We start from the raw sequence: 16586 nt of genomic DNA on the forward strand, positions 1-16586 counted from the left end.
AACTCATGTAAAATGGTGATTCAGTGATTTGTAAGAGGTTAATGGAAATGTTGACCAATTCCCTACTGCAACCACAGTCAGACTGGTTGTCCATCAGTGATGCATTCTGTGTAGTTATGTGTAGTTATGTGGCAGTTACATGACAATGCATTGCTGTTTGATCTGTGTAATTTTGTTTGTTTAGAGATGATTTAGAAGAAATCTAGTTCAGTACTCAGTTTTTGATTTTAAGGCTGTTTTCTTGGTTGGTTGGTTGGTTTTTAAGAAGGTGGATGGAAACAAAGAAACCGTAATCAGACAGTTTACCTGGAAATAGGTCAAACCATGATGTGGTACTGTCTGTTAAAAGACCTTTGTTACTAAATTCAGAATAAAAGCACTGTAGGCAGAATGCTTCTTATGCATTAGACATTGTGTAAGTCTACCAAGTATGTAGGTGTGTGCTTGCATTCAGTTGAAGTTCATCCCTCACTCTATTTTCTAGAAGCATTGTTTATATATCTGGCCTGTTCAGTGCTTGTCCTTACTGGGACCAATCAAAACAGTAATGTCTACTCGAAGTTGAGTATGTCTCACATTCCTGTTCTCCTTCTGTCATATTAAAAGAATAAAATAAAACAAGTATCCCAGTGGGCTGGTAGTGCTTTATTGGTATCCCAACAGTGTCATTGTGGAAGATAGCTTTAATAATTCATAGAGGACTGAAGAATTTGCAGAAATTACATCGTGTGTAAGGTTCCTTCTGTAATTTTTAACCTGTTACATAGATTTGAAGTTATCCTCTGACTCTGTAACTATACAGTGATTCAAAAAGTTACAGAAAATAACTGTTTTTCAGTTCTTTTGGTCCACTGCTGTTCCCTACTGAATTGTCTTCCCTATTTTGGATGTTTTGTCTGTAGTCAATAGAGGTGCTTTTAGATGAAATATATTCTTGGAAATACCAGTCTCTGCATACACTAGGAACAGTATGATCATTAAAACTATTTTTGTCTTCAGAGAAATATATGCTATCTTCATATTTTGTAAAAAACTGATTAATGAGTTCTAATTAATTTAGTTTTCATTTTTTTTACAGCATAATTTTTGCAAACACACAGAAGCAAACCCCTTTCTTCCTTTATTTAGACTCCTTTCTATTAGACTTGAAGCATTTCAGTTTTCTACAGTTTTTTTAATGTGGATAAACCTTATCTTACAAAATCCTGTCCTTTTGATCAATTCTTTTCATAGAAGCATTCCTTCAATTCATGTTTTATTGTATGATCATGTTTCTTTACCTCTGTTCCTGTTCGATTTTTTTTTTTGAGTTCTCTTTATGAAAGGCCCCATATTTGTTTTTCTCTTCACTGCTGTTCTTTGTTAACACCAGCTCCTTTCCCCACCCTCTGTGTGCTGGTACTTCTGATGTATGCATGCTGTGTCCCGTCGTAGTCCCATCCAGAGCTGCCAGGATTCACAGAGGTTTCATGGCTGTCACCTACTAGTGCCATGAAACCCATCCCAGCAGTCACACCACAGATGTGTCCAGCTAGAGCCTTCTGTTCTGGAAATCAGATCAAATTTCCCTTGCAGTTTTCTTCTCCTCTTGATGGCTCTAAAGATTTAGTCCTCGACACATACCATGACAAAATGTATCCAGCTTTACCGTGTTTTGGTTTCTGTACTACTCAGCTAGTGCAGGCAGAATGTGAACTGAGTGTTCTCTTCTGTGTTGGTTATCTTTGTAAGTCAGGGCAAAGAGAGGGAGGGATCTTCATGCCTCAGAAAAGGGCATTGGGATTTACTTGGTTAGCGAAATGGAACTATTTTTAATGTGTCAGTCATCTGTCTCAATGTTTCTGCTCTGTATCCCTAGTTCTTGTAATCAAAAATAACTTCTTGAGTAGTGGGTGTTTTTCAGATACAAGTTCTTTTCAAAAATATTTTTATACTGTCATGACAACTAAATGAATTAATGAAACATGAAAAATCCATTTTACTTCTCCTTTTTCGTAACTTTCCTCCTTTTAACCCATAGTTCTGATACAGAAAAATTATAGTGAAATCCTTAAGAAATGTTGATAAACAACAACAAAAAAAATTCCATATGTTTACAGGTGCTTGCAGTCAAATCTGGAGATTGCAATGGAAAGTAGAAAATTTATATGAAGGGTTTACAAATTGAAATTTAGAATTTTTTTTTACTTTGTAGAAAGCATAACCTATGCTTAGTTCTGTTTAAAGTGAGTCATGTGAAACAAATTACTCAAAAATAAGAAATGTGTCACTTTTTTTTCCTGAGTTGACATAGATAGCTACTTGCACTCTCTTTTGGTTAGCTCTCTGTATTTTCCACTGTAGTAAGTTATTTTATCTCTCATTTTATAAAGAATTCTCAATAAATAGGTGTGCATTTAGATGAAATAGACAGCAAGATCTCCATTAACAGTAGGGTTTAGTAAGAGCAATATTTAGCGTGAGTTTGCGCGTGTGTTAGAGAGAGGCAGAGCTGCGTATTTCTCTAGAGAGTGATGTCAGGCTGTTCTTTCCTAATGCAAAGCCTTGCAGAGCTCTAAGTTAGAAGTTCAGGAGCTTAATCTCTTCCCTAGTTAGGGGTATGATGTAATTTTTGCTTTTAGGTAAAACTTAATTATTTTCTTAAGACATCTTCTTTCTGTTGATATTTTTCCCCTATTTTCACTTTCAGATTCCTTCAGTTTCTGTAACGGAGCCTTTTTTAGTGCCCAGCATGCATTCAGTGTGTTTTTTGGGCACTTGGACCTGTTTTGCATTTCAAGTACCTTGGGAACTGTAATTTTTGATGAGTGAATGGGGTGACAGGAGCTACAGAGAGCACAAGTATTGTTTTCCCTTCCTTGACTGCCTATCCTTGTTTTTGCCGGTAAAGATGAGGTTGTCTCCTGCAATGTTCTCCTTGTTTTTGAAGAGAAACAGTTTTTGGGACATTCCAGTAGAGCAATGACTGAAAGGGCAAAGTTTGTGCTAAAAATAACTCAAGCCAAGCCACAGGCTGTACTTTCATAAGTTAGTGTGTGTTACACTGCTTTGTAATATGAGCCCAATACAGTTTGTGTGTTTGTATTTGGACACTTTGCCTCTCTGCCATTGCCAAACAGTTCATAAGGAGAGAAAAAAAAAAGGGCAGAAAAGAAACAGGAACAAGCAGTCTAATGGTGTTCTGTGCTTCCTCAGATGTCTGATTCCAGGGTAAAAGTTTTCATTGTTTTTACTCTTCATGTGTATGTTTAGATTTTGAGTTAAAGTCCTTCCAATTTTTATAGTGGATTTGTATATTATCTCTGTATAAATACTTATTTTGTTTTCACAGTCTATTGATGGCTTGCACGAAAAAGGAATGGTTGAAGATGTTCATTGTGGCTCCATGAAGAGTATGCGACCTCCTCATCCTGGAATGGGCCCACCTCAGAGTCCAATGGACCAGCATAGCCAAGGTTTATCCTTACTGTGCATGCTGTGTGATTTTGGGGTCTCTTTGCTCCACAAAGAGCCTGTAGTTGCATGTAACAGATTTCCAATTATTTCCTTTCAGCTTTGTTTGGAAAGGCTAAACAGGGCAATGAGAATAACTGAATCCCTTTGCTTTCTGGAGTGTCCATCAGTCATGTGGTGGAAAATAGCTAAGGTTCAAGCCTGTGGCTGGGACAAGTAATTCAACAAAATCTATCACAGATTTCAGTTCACATCTCTAAAAAAACCTCCATCTAGTTATCTCCTATCTTATGTGGCTATCTTAAATGTAAATGCATTGAATATGATTAATGCTTTGGTGAAGAAGTTATGAGAGAGAAGAACTCAAGCAAACCTGGAGAAAGTTATTTTAACACTTTGTTAAAGCGCTGATCAAAGTTCTTTCCAATGTTTTTTATGCCAGAAAATAGAAACTCCTTTTAACACATTGCTACATGCCTTCTTTGTGTCTTATAGTCTGCAACATAAAAGGACATGAGCTGCCTGGTATGTTGGAAACACCTGCTACTATTAATAAGTTCAGCAGATAAGGCTTTGTATATTGCATGGTTAATTATGTTACAGCAACATCTGAAGAATCCCAAATGAAATTAGGCTCTTGGTGTGACACACTCTACACAGATGTTTGATGTACTTACATGTTTGTATTACATAGGATAGGAGAAATGTTGAAAGGAAAAAACCAGATACAGATCAGCAAAATAACTGAGCCTGAACTGCTTTGTGACTTTTCAGTGGGATGTGACTGAACCACTAGACTTTAATTGGTCAGCTGAATCCCATTCTGGGACCTTGATAATTAGAAAGTAAATTTTCTATTAACCCTTTCAATATCAGTTAGGTAAAACAACTGACTTTGCAGAGGCAAATTCTTCATCAGGTGAAATTTTCTCATTGATTTCAACAAGATGCAAGCATGATCATTTGAGAGAAAATTTTACTTGGCTTTGCATTCAGAGGACATTTTACATGTGATGAAATGAAGAGAGCATTTAGTCTGATGATGAAGATGGGTCAAATTCAAACATTATGTGCTGAAAATACAAGAGCATGAATTGTAAATGCTTCAAATACAAGCAGCTTCTGAGTTGTTTTCTTATCTGTGCTGGCTGAGATTAGACTGCCAGGTAGTTTTGCTCTGCAAAAAGGTGATTGTATTTGTAGCAGCTCTGCCAGGCTAAAGACTGCAGATCCCTGCTCTCTTTTTGGTGTATGCTGTCAACTGTTACAAGGTAAATAGACATTACTGTAATGTGGAGCAGGCTTTTAAAAGAAATGGTCAGAAAAGCCCCCACATGTTCTAATATTTCAAATACTCTTCTTGGCATCATAGAGGAACGTTTTAGCTTTCTTTGCCTCTGTGTCTCCATTTTTTATTCTTACATAATTATCTTTTCCACAAAAAATGGCGATGGCACTTGAAGCTGTTTTGATACCAGTTGGGCAAAGTCCCATTTGCTGACTTCATATTTTCTCCCCGTTAGTTTACAGATCCAAGACAGAAAACCAGGTTCCTTAATAGACTTCCAACCAACTGGATACTTTTTGTCTGATATCCCACAACATTAGGGTTGTGTAGGACACTTGTGTTTTTACAAGTTTTGTGGAAATATGCAAGGTGGTAAAAGAGAGTGAGTTTAACGATGCCCACGCTCATGGCAAAAGGACAGTATCAGTTCTTTGAGAATCCATGGAAAGGTGCCTGGTAACTCTTCAAATCCTGACAAAATCTTAAGTTATGTATGGTACATTCTTAGAAAACAAGATTTACTATAAGGTTCACTTTCTTAGAAATATCTGATTGTTGAGCTTGCAGTACACAGTTATGTACAATTTTTAACAACATGCATGTCAAATAGAAATTACACCTTATTAGTTCAAGATCCATTTTTTTCATGGCTTATTGTTTGCAGGCCTCAAGTTGAAGTAGCTAAATATGCACCAAGTAATATTTTTGGGGTGTTTTGGGGAAAGTAGATGAAGAAGTTTAAAACCTCAGGAAATAGATCACTCTAAACTTTGGCCATTAGTTTGGAAGCATAAGCAGAATGGCCATTTATCAGTTAAATATTCTAAGTAAAATCAAAGAACATTGTCTTTTAATTTTATGTGGCATTGTCTATAATTCAGGTATTTGACAATAGTTTTATGGAAAAATCACAGAATCATAGAAACATAGTATGGTTTGGGTTGGAAGGGGACCTTTAAAAGTCATTTAGTCCAACCCCCTTACAATGAGCAGGTACATCTTCAACTAGATCAGATTGTTCAGAACGCGTTCAAACTGACCTTGAATGTTTCCAGGGATGTGGCATGTACCACTACTCTGGGCAACCTGTGCCAGTGTTGGACCACCCTCATTAAAAAAAAGAAGTCTTCCTTTTAGCTAGTCTGAATTTACTGTCTAAAACCATTCCTCCTGTCACTACAGGTCCTTAAAAGTCTCTTTCCATCTTTCTTGTAAGTCACTTTAAGTTTTGAAAGGTCGCAATAAGGTCTTCCTGGAACCTTCTCTTCCCCAGGCTGAACAACCCCAACTCTCTCAGCCTGTCCTCATAGAAGAGGTTCTCCAGACCTCTGATCATCTTCATGGCCCTCCTCTGGACCCACTCCAACAGATCCATCTTTCCTCTGCTCAGAGTTCCAAAGCTGTACGTAGTACTCCAGATAGGGTCTTAGAAGAGCAGAGCAGAAAAAACCTTCTGGTCACGCTGCTTTTGATGAGCCCAGGATGTGGTTTACTCTATGGGCTACAAGTGCACATTGCCAGGTCATGTAAAGCTTCTTGTTCACAAGCACCCTCAAGTCTGTCTTGGCAGGACTGCTCTCAGTCCCCGCATCCAGCCTGTATTGGTCCTTGGGATTGCCTTGACCCTTGTGTGGGACCTTACACTTGGCCCTGTTGAACCTCATGAGGTTCTCGTAGTCACAATTCTTGAGCTTGTCCAAATCCTTCTGAATTGCATGAAGTCAGCCTTTAGATTGACATTTACTATTATATATTATGTAAATATAATATTACTATATTATTTTATATGCTGATCAAACAAATCTCTTATTTTTGAAGAGATCATAAACTAAATTGATTTATTAACCTGTAGACAGGTGTGATACATAACTTAGTGCAGTACAGTATTTGTACAGTTGTCCGGATAAAGGATCCTGGCCTGTGAATGGGCTTCTCTATTCATTGTTAAAGCTAGTAGCAGTAAATGATAGAAAAACCTTGACTGACTGATAGAAGTTAGATAGAGTTATATAAAGGTGCTTGGCTTGTCACTGTATATCGCTAGGTATCACTAGGTAAAAGCAATATAATCTACACTAATATATTAAGCTAGTTAAGTGACAGATTATAAGCTTAACTCTAACTAGATGATAATCATCTGATTGTGGATTTTCTAGTAGTCTTTCAGAAAGGTTCTGTTTTGCTTCAGTGCTGTTCCATGTATTTGTGATCTGGAAAAAAGTTTAAAATCAATGCTGATAGAATTTGCAGATAGCACAGGGGTTTGGCACTAAATAATGAATAAGTTTGTTACAAAGGCTGATCAGAGCCTGAGGAGAATGTGCTTATTTTTCTAGCATACATTTTAGCACAACCAACAACATTGTATATCTAGGAGCAAGGTAGTTTACTGTATAGTGGTATAAACTCTTATCACACAAATGAGAAAGATTGAAAAGAGTTTTGATTATTTTATCAGACTTAAAAGAGTATTGTCATGTACAGTTTTTCCAACCATGAGGTGGAATGTACTACCTGCATACAGAATCAGGAGGCTATTAATTAAGGAATTGCATCATCTTTTCTAATGAATTAGCTGAGGGCTGTACTTTGGTATTATATTCCATTCTAGTATCTGCAGTTCAGAAAGTTGTTGAGAATTGTTTAAAGTAGCATCAAATATGTGAAGCATCTTTTGTATGAGGAGAGACTGAGTGAGCTGAAACTGCATAGCCTGAAAAAAAGAAGACTTGGAAATATCTGATGGGACAGAGTGACAAAGAGGAAGCCAGAGTCTTTGCAGTGAGTATCAGTGACCAAAGAATAGAAAGTGGGTATAAACTGAACACACGAAACTCAATTGGGACATATGAAAACACTTTTTTTCTGTAAATGTGACTGAATAATACAGTAGGTTGCCCAGAGAGTATGTGTAGTTGCCGTGCTTGGAGATAGATAGTCAAAACCCAACAGGTAGCTGACCATTTGAGCAGGGGATTGGTCTGAGTGGCCTTGAGAAGTCCCTTCCAGTCCTAATGATTCTGTAAAATTGCACTTTACTTAAAAGACAAATAAAGAAATTACTTGAAACTTGGAAGATGGGTTTCTTTTTAGTTTTGGGTTTGGGTTTTGGAGGGTTTTTTTGTTTGTTTGATTGTTTTTTTTCCTGGAGAATGTTAAACTCTATTTTTTATTCTTTTTGAGAGAGAATTAAAAGAAGATTTGATCAGTCTGCGCATTCCCAGATGGTAGAAAGGCTTGCAGTAGATGGAACCTTTATCTTTAAGGGAGAAAAAAGTGTGTGTGGAAGGGGAGTTGGGGGGGATAGTGTAATTCAGTTCCTGCAAAGTTAAATTAGGTGAATTCAGACTGTATTAAATATCTGTATCTCAATGAAGATAATTTAACCTTTTTGGAGAAAGATTACCAAAGTATTTGTGGTAGGTTTTGTGTCATATGAAAGTTAAGTCAACACTGAATGTCTTTCTCTTCTGTTCAATAGACCAAAGGGAGAAGTTTGTTTAGAGGCTAAAAGTCTGGTCTGTTTTAGACAAGTTAGATAGACTGTTGTAGCTGTAAGGGTGCCTTTTTGACAGAAATCTTCCTGATTACAGGCTCCAAGATTCTGAGAAGAACTGGTAAGTTAGAGTAGGAAACAATGGAAAGAATACGAAGATGGATAGTCTTCATAAAATGCTCCAGTTCTTAGAGATTTGAGTGGAACAGTTGTGATAAATGTGTAGGCCGCAGTCCTTCTGTATGCAGTTTACAGTTGGAAGTGATCGCAAAATGAGATTTCATTTAAATGTCAAATGTTCCAATAACAGTCTTTTTAGTATTTTTTTAAAAGAAGAAAGTCTTGCAAAAGATTGTCTCTAAGTAAAAAGCAAGTTTTTTTATAAAATATATGCTCACAAATTAGTGAGTGATAAATTAGAAAGAAATTGGCAAACTGCACGTACAGTTGTAGGTATGATTTATGTAAATCAAGCATTCAGTTGTGAATGAACAGCAAGAGAAAATTTTGGAAGTAGTGATTCTTATGGTCTATGTTTTTTGAGGTGAGATGAGTGATGAGAAAATCAGAAACACTTCAGAGGTTAAATCTGCAAAAATTTTGTAATTTTATTTAAGTGCTTTTACACTGTTTGAATGACAGTTACTGTTCTGAGATTTTTACCTTTTTTTAACAATAATTACTAAGTTAAGGTATGCAGCTTCATTTCATGGATTTGTATTTTCTTGGTGCTCAGTGAGATGCTAGTCATGCAGAAAGAAAGTGTTACTATCTCAGAGAGATTGGTACATTTTTATTGCTTACTGCAATAGGATGATTTTCAGGAGTCTGATGTTAATTTATGGGGAAAATACTATGAATTGGTATCTTTCTCCTCAACAGTTAATCCTTTCCACTCCTAGTGCCAAATTGGACAAAGGGTAACATTCCTGACTGGTTTTGGTAGCAAATTTTCATTTCTTGAAGTTACACACGATGTCCCTGTTGAGTCTTAATACCTTTCTTTTGATGCTAATAGGTTAAATGGAAGGAAAATCCATCACTCCAACTTCATATTTAGCTGTTTAAGTAGTAAACTTACTGCATTTAACTGAATCTGAATTGTGTTAGAAACTGCCTTCAGCCTCTGTGAATCAACTGTGCTGAAATTCACAGTATTTATATGAAAAATATGAAATTTATGGTAAATTGTTAAGCTGTTAAACAGTTATTCAGAAGATTAAAATTATGGTTAGACTTGACTTTGTAAGAGGACTGGGAGAAAAAAGACAAGCCAAATATTTATATTTATATAAAATAAAATATATTTTAAATAATTCATAAAAATATATGAATGGACTGAAATTAACAGTTTCTGTATTTTTCCAGGTTTTGGAGCAAATTAAATAAAATCACTGTGATATAGCAGTGAAATACAGCACAATTTGAGTTGTTTGGCTGTCTTTCCTTGCTGTTTGTACGTGGAAACATAAGGGCTGCATAAATTTAAGATTCTGGGACTTGATCTGTATTTATTTTTTATCATCTTGCAGTATGTATTAAACTTTTCAAAAAAGTTTAACTTACAGAATTCACTAAGGTACTGCTACTTCACAGACAATGTTCATTGTCCTTACTTAAATTAGTTACACTTTCTCTTCTGAATTGTTTCAACCTTTTAAAGATGAGAAAAGATCTGTCACCTTATTCATCTGCCTGCCAGTGTAAGACCCCTCAACAGTTTATTTCTACAGTCCTAATTTTAAGTGACTTGCTCACATGTGACCTTTCTCTTTGTTCAGAGTTTCACAAGAACTGTTAACCCTGGCCACACTACAGACAGGGAAATGCTATATTTTGCTTACCTTAAGAAACTTTGTAGCCTCAGTCCAATAAGGAGGTATTTTCCACTGTGTTCCAAAATGTTATGCTTTCCTGCTGTGTGTTGTGGAGATGTATTTGGTTCCTTTTTTGTTGTTTATACTAACTTCAATTGATGGTTGAAGTGATTGTTAAATGAGTTACATGACTATATTTCTTCAATCCCATCTGTATCTTCCTAATCCACAGATTCTCTTATGGTCACATTCTTGAGTAAAAATGTACCCTTGCTAATGGTTTTAGCATAAAAATGTGACATATATGATCTTCAGACACTTTCATTGTTTAAATCTTCTTAATTTTTAGTGGCAAGTCAAGATCTATGTTCAACATTCCATGTTGGACTACTAAAACCTTGACTCCTTCTGTGTCATACTCATTACCAAGGTCTAGAATTCATTCAGATGTGTTCTTCTCTGTTGCATTATAGTATTAAAAGTGAAGAAAAAGGTCTCTCAGTTTTTAACTCTCTGGTTCTTCAGCTTTAAAACAGATAAGAAAGATGTTACTTGTTTCTGTTAACTAAAGTGAGAAAGCAGTTAGAGCAGAAACTTTGCATACAGTCTTCCCTCCAAAAATACTTGGGTTTGGTAATGTGTTAGGACTAGGATTTCTGCCAGTGATAATATTAGAAAGAATATGCATTGTTTATGACATGCTGTGATAGTGTGTTGAACAAGTTGATAGCAAGGGATAAAAAGAGTGATTATGTTGCTGATTATGCATACAGTTAAGAAAACAGAGGGGCTTTTACTGCTGAAAACCTGAGATTTCTGATGTAGCCTCTTCTATGACCCATTGAAGCATTGTGGAGAATGCAGACCAGACTCTCCTCAGAGGTGCATAGCAAAAGCAGAAAAGTAATGGTCGCAAATTATGTGAGTGAGATTCTGATGGGACTTAAGGGAAAGGAAATTCAGAGTGATTAAGAATCACTGTCATTGGAGGTTTTTAGAAGTCAAACAAGAGAAACCTGTTTCTGGAGAAACCTGGTACAGCTTTAAACAATAGGTTGGACTGTTGGGCCCTCATTTCCTGGGTGACTTCTACTCTCTATATTTTTCAGAATTATAGGTTATGTATTGTCCTTTGCAAGTGTATAGATTTCTTCTGTTCTGTTGTGCACGTTGTCATTCAGTGCTTTTGCCATCTTCCTTTCTGAAGGTTAAATTAAACAATGATTCATGCAGAATAGAAGAGAAAAATTTCTGTGGAAGATGTAGAAGAAGGGGTGCTTGGCAGTTCAGCAAGTAATAATTAATTAGCTAGGTATTTAAAAACCTGCTGAATATTTACTTTGGAAATTCATGTGTGCCACAGAAAAATGCATTTGAAAATCTTCATAGCAGATGAAAGCATGTTTGCAGAGTTCGAAAACCTCTCTGTCTTTACCTGTATATTAAGCATTCCAGTGGACTGTGTCTTACATTTTTTTCATTTATGGTATATGGTGGTTAAACTCAATATTAGTGGATCTTTATGGGTGCATGCTCAGCTGTATTGGAGTATGTGTAATAGGACAGGAAAAAAGCAAGTAGGATAAACACTTTATTAGGACAAGCTTATGGCTATGTGTATTATCACACTGTCTTATGAAAGTTTTCAGACTGTAAAGGAAAATTTCCATATGCTATAGCAAAATTTACATTTTGTAAATGCCACATTTTAACACCTTTACAAGAAGTTTGGAAGGTTCTGACGTATTTTATGGGATTTTTTTTTTCATTTTTCCTCTTGTCAAGCATAGTTTCCTGTTTTAGGAATCCTAATGCAGAGGACTTTGAGGGAGAGAGAAAGTGTAAGTAATAAGTATATATCTAGAAAGCTCAAAAAACTTCTGAAAACTCCTCTTTGCAAAACATAATCTCAGACTTGTGCCTCAGACTATCAGGACTGAAAACAAACACTCAATATCTTACACCACTGTTCTAAATTTTTATAGTCCAGATGGATTTCAAGATCTTGGGTCTGACATCTGTCAATGATTAAGGAATTTATAACTTGGGCAATATAACTTGAGGAGGGAAAGAAACCATTCTTTGAAATGTAGTTTAGAAAACAATGTAGTTTGAATTAGGTGCCATTTAAAGTTAATCTTGAGATTTAAAAATGTAATAATGGATAAACATTGCAATAAACCCCATTTTATACTATAAAACAGTAATGTAGTTGTATTTTTTTGTTGTTGTTTTTGTGGCATAGAGGTTGTTTTTTTAAAGCAGTGCGCTCGCCAAGAGGAATCTGTAGGTTTTCCCCTATTTTCTTTTTAAAAAATTAGGAGAAAAAGTAAGTTAGTGGAAGGAGATGAATAAATGGAATAAATTTACAATTATTTACCATTCCTTTTATCATCACCAAGGGATGTATAAACAATTTTTGTATTGAGCTAGTAAGTAGCTTCAGTAATTATAACTTTCTTCCTTTTTTTTGAACTCCTCCCCTCACTTTCTCCTTTTTCTCTTAAACTGTATAATTTTTCATACCCTCACCAGAATCTTCTTCCTTTCCTGTCATCATCTTCTTTAAATTGAACTCACTCTGTTTCTGTCTTGCCTGGTCTTTCCCCGGGACAAAACTATTTTTTTCCTACTGCACTTCCATCTCGTTTTCCTTTTTAGAAGAAATGAAATCCTCTCTTCTTTGTCTATGTTATATTTACAACCTTTACTTTGTTACATTTTTATCCCCAGACCTCAGCATCAATTAGCACGAATATCAATTCTCTAGGACTCTTATTTCTCCACTTCTTTAAGTTCTAGTGACTTACAGCTCCTGTCATCCCAGAAAAGCTGAAACTACTTTGAGATTTTGCCTGTGTTAACTTTACTGAAGGGTCAGTAGGAACAGTGAAGCTAAAGAGAGGGCAAAATTTCTTTCTTCCGTGATCTGGACCACATATAGATGAAATTGACCTAGTTTCACTTGAATGTGACAGGAAGTGTGAGGGAAGATTTGTTCTAGATTTGGTGTCGCAGAATGTGGCATGAACTTAAGAGTTCTGTTATCTGTAGCTTCCTAACATGGAATATGTAAATAAGCCAGAAGATTTCTAGATTTTTTTTCATTATTTTGTAGGCTTTTCCAATTTTTAAGAACATTATTTGTGTTCCACAGTATCAGAGTGGAAGTGGGTAAATATCATTACCTCTTTTTCACTCTTGGTGGACGAAAAAAAGCAAACTTGCTATCCGCTATGCATTGTGAAGCTTGAGCACATACATAGTAAGTGTAATTAAAATTCAAGTGCTTTAATATTCCAGAACTGTAATTGCTCTTCTGGAACTTTATAGAGTAGCATAGTCTTCAGCAGCTTTTTCAGAGGGTGATTTTTGTGCTTGCAGTTGATGTCCCAAATTGTTGAGCACCCAGATGGCAGAAGGTATCGAGTATTCTTTGTCTGGCTCAAACATTTAATCTCTATATATTAAAGAGCAATTTTATAGAAAGTGAATACAATTTCTTTCTATTTCTGTATGTTGGTGAGTTTTGGCCAAGAGGGCCTGTAGAAGTGAGTGGGTATTCCTTAATGTGTGTGCATCAAAATAGAGTATTAAGCTGTAAACTAGGCAGACTTCTCTGTATGTGTTCCACAAGGAAACACTTATTCAGAATTCTAGTAAACAATACCATATCCTTATGCTTCGGTATTGTATTTCATGTTGTAGTTTGTCTTATTCCAAATGTAAGACAAAGGGTAATTGTTATTTTTAGGAAGTATTGGACTAAATAACTGTAGTTCTTTTTAAAGAATAGCTCCTGAGACTATCTTGATATCCCAAGACTGCACCTTGTCATTGCAGAAAATACTACAGCTATCCTGACTTGAGACAGACATTTTTATACTCTGTGTACTGTTAAAGAAATTTGATGGAATTTAGATTGAACTAACAGAAAGGTAAGTTTGTGATTCTTTTACTTGTTCTAGGTTATATGTCGCCACACCCATCTCCACTAGGAGCACCAGAGCATGTGTCCAGTCCAATGTCTGGAGGAGGTCCAACACCACCTCAGATGACTCCTAGTCAGCCAGGACCCATTATACCAGGAGACCCACAAGTTATGAATCAGGCTAACAGAGGGCCTTCCCCTTTCAGCCCTGCACAGCTGCATCAGTTGCGAGCTCAGATTCTGGCATATAAAATGTTGGCTAGAGGTCAACCTTTACCAGAAAACCTCCAGCTTGCTGTTCAGGGCAAGAGGACTCTGCCTGGCATTCAACAACAGCAGCCTCCCAGTGCCTTCAACAGACAGTCTGGTAAGTGAATGCCTGGTAAGAGTCATTGCTCAGGTAATTCTTGAAGGTCTGCCTGTGGTAGATTAAAAAATGGGTACTGTACAGGGCTATAATATGGGACTGTACTCCGGCATGAAAGTGAAAAGCATGGCCCTTGATTTTAAGTTTGAACAAGTTCATAAAACACATCTATTATTAATAGGGTATTGTCAAAACTGAAATAGAAGTTATTTCACTGTGCAGTACTGGGTCTGTCCTAATTATGCTTGCCAGAATGTTAATCATACTTTACTGATAGCAATTTCACTGTTTTTCTTAGAGTGAAAATTCAGTCTCCTATCTTTATGCAGGAAAGTAGATAAATAATCTGGAATGAGTTGCCTGATTATTTAGGTTGTTGAAATGAAAACAAACTATCTGTAGTGTGCTGTCAAGTGAAAGACATAAGGAAAAGAAAGTGTCCTTATTTTTTTCTCCTAATGGTAGTAGATGTTACACTGTGGTAAGCAAGCACATTGCTCCTAAGAAAACTGTTACATTAATCACCCTGCACCTGTTAGTTTCAGAACACTTCCGTTAATGACTTTGCATTAGAAGTCGAGGGTTAAGATAATACTATTTTCTTTTAAATAATTGTTTTAATGATTTCACCATTCACTCAATTTCTGTGGATATGGCTTTGCTACCACATAAGTTGGGATTTTTTCATAAAACATGATTTTAATATGCTTCATTACATATATTTTTTCACAATAAAAGCTACTTAAATCCTTATATAATGAAGAAAAGTACTAGTTGCCTGAATAGACTGTCATGTTAGAAAGAAGAATGACTTTTGAATACTTGAAAATGCTTTGTGTCTTAACAAATTTTTTTTTCCTCTGTCAAATTGCAGGTATTGGATTACATGCAATGAGTGGTGCTGCAGCTGGACCAGGGTCTGCTCCAGGGATGCCTGGACATACAACCGCCATTACCCCTAAAACTTGGCCTGAAGGTATAGTGGGGAAAAGGTGCAGGGGAAAGAAAAAACAGAAGGTAAAAAGGCACGCAGAAAAATAGTGTAACCTTTACCGTGTCTAAGATTTTAATCAAGGAGAGTCTAACTTTTTATTCATCTGTGAATAACCCACATGAAATTACTGCAGTTTTTAGGCAGACTGAACATGAAGCATCTTTTTGCAATCAGAATGAAATGTGTAGGCTGCCTGTGGGACAACCAGAAAACCTACTTGATAAGTAGTTTTCTGAGCATGCTTAATTGCAGCAAGCTTGTCTTTCACCTCTAGTCTTTGCTACTGTAAACAAAAGTTTTCAAATCATGATAGAATTAGGCTGCTTTCTTTTTTTTTGTCGTTTGTTTGTTTGCTTGTTTTGGACTCATGTAGCTTTGAATGATCAGTGTAGTCTTCGAGATCAAATGAGCAGTGTAACCTTTTCCCCCATGTGATAATCAGGTTTTGAACCAAATCATTCAGATCACATTTGGGTTTATGGGCTGATTTTGTTGCTTTAAAGTAGAGTGGAAGAAGTATTGCATTTAAAAGAATTAGAAATCCTAGAAAAACATAATGTTTGAAGTTGTGGAGGATATTTTAGAGGCATTTGAAAAAAAGTATAGTAGTGCAGACTTGTGAATAATGCAGGCTTCTCATATGGTACAGGTATTATGTACGTAATGTTTCTTGTGGGTAAATCTAGGGTCAGTGGTGACTCTGTGATAGTTAATGTCATAACAAAGTCTCTGTCATTAGTTGGTAACTTAGGGCAACATAAAAAGAAAATGAAATAGTAGTGTGTAATCAGAAGTAGAATTGCTTTTCTTGGAGTACTCCCAATGAATACTTAAAATTTGAGTAGAATAAAAAAAGGGGTAGGTGTTTCTGGAGAGGTTGTGTATATGAGTTTACAAGGCACAGGGCCTTCTAGCTCAAATGCTGCTGCTAAGAAATGCTGGCAGATACACAGAATTGCTAGATGGATAGTTGTAGCTAAATAATCCAGTATGTCATCATAATATGTCTGTCCTGTTTAACTACAAGCTGCTTAGTGCTTGTCTTTTCATTACTGTTTTTTTTAAATAAGAAAAAATTCATTTGTCCTTGCTATATCTTTTTGGAGGTTTTATTTGATGTATTTTTAAAGACTGTGCTTATGTCTTCAAATTTATTTGTCACTCATTACACAGTCATTCAACTTGCATGATTCCCTGAAAACCGAGGCTGCACAGAGGCTTTTGGTGGGGTTGCTTTTTC

The 16586-nt window shown here is 36.1% G+C and overlaps 1 protein-coding gene across 3 annotated transcripts in view; it reads left to right on the top strand.

The window, feature by feature from the left end:
• Window positions 1–16586, top strand: part of SMARCA2 (SWI/SNF related, matrix associated, actin dependent regulator of chromatin, subfamily a, member 2) — a 118768-nt gene that overhangs the window by 17298 nt on the left and 84884 nt on the right. For all 3 annotated transcript variants that reach the window (XM_027709658.1, XM_027709660.1, XM_027709659.1), the window contains 3 exons: window positions 3332–3455; window positions 14023–14352; window positions 15227–15328. In XM_027709658.1, coding sequence (XP_027565459.1) covers window positions 3332–3455; window positions 14023–14352; window positions 15227–15328 — 556 coding nt within the window. The remainder of the gene's footprint in view (window positions 1–3331; window positions 3456–14022; window positions 14353–15226; window positions 15329–16586) is intronic.

This window comes from Neopelma chrysocephalum, unplaced genomic scaffold (genome assembly GCF_003984885.1).
Source record: "Neopelma chrysocephalum unplaced genomic scaffold, ASM398488v2 Primary Assembly neopelma1_96814, whole genome shotgun sequence".
NCBI lineage: Eukaryota > Metazoa > Chordata > Aves > Passeriformes > Pipridae > Neopelma > Neopelma chrysocephalum.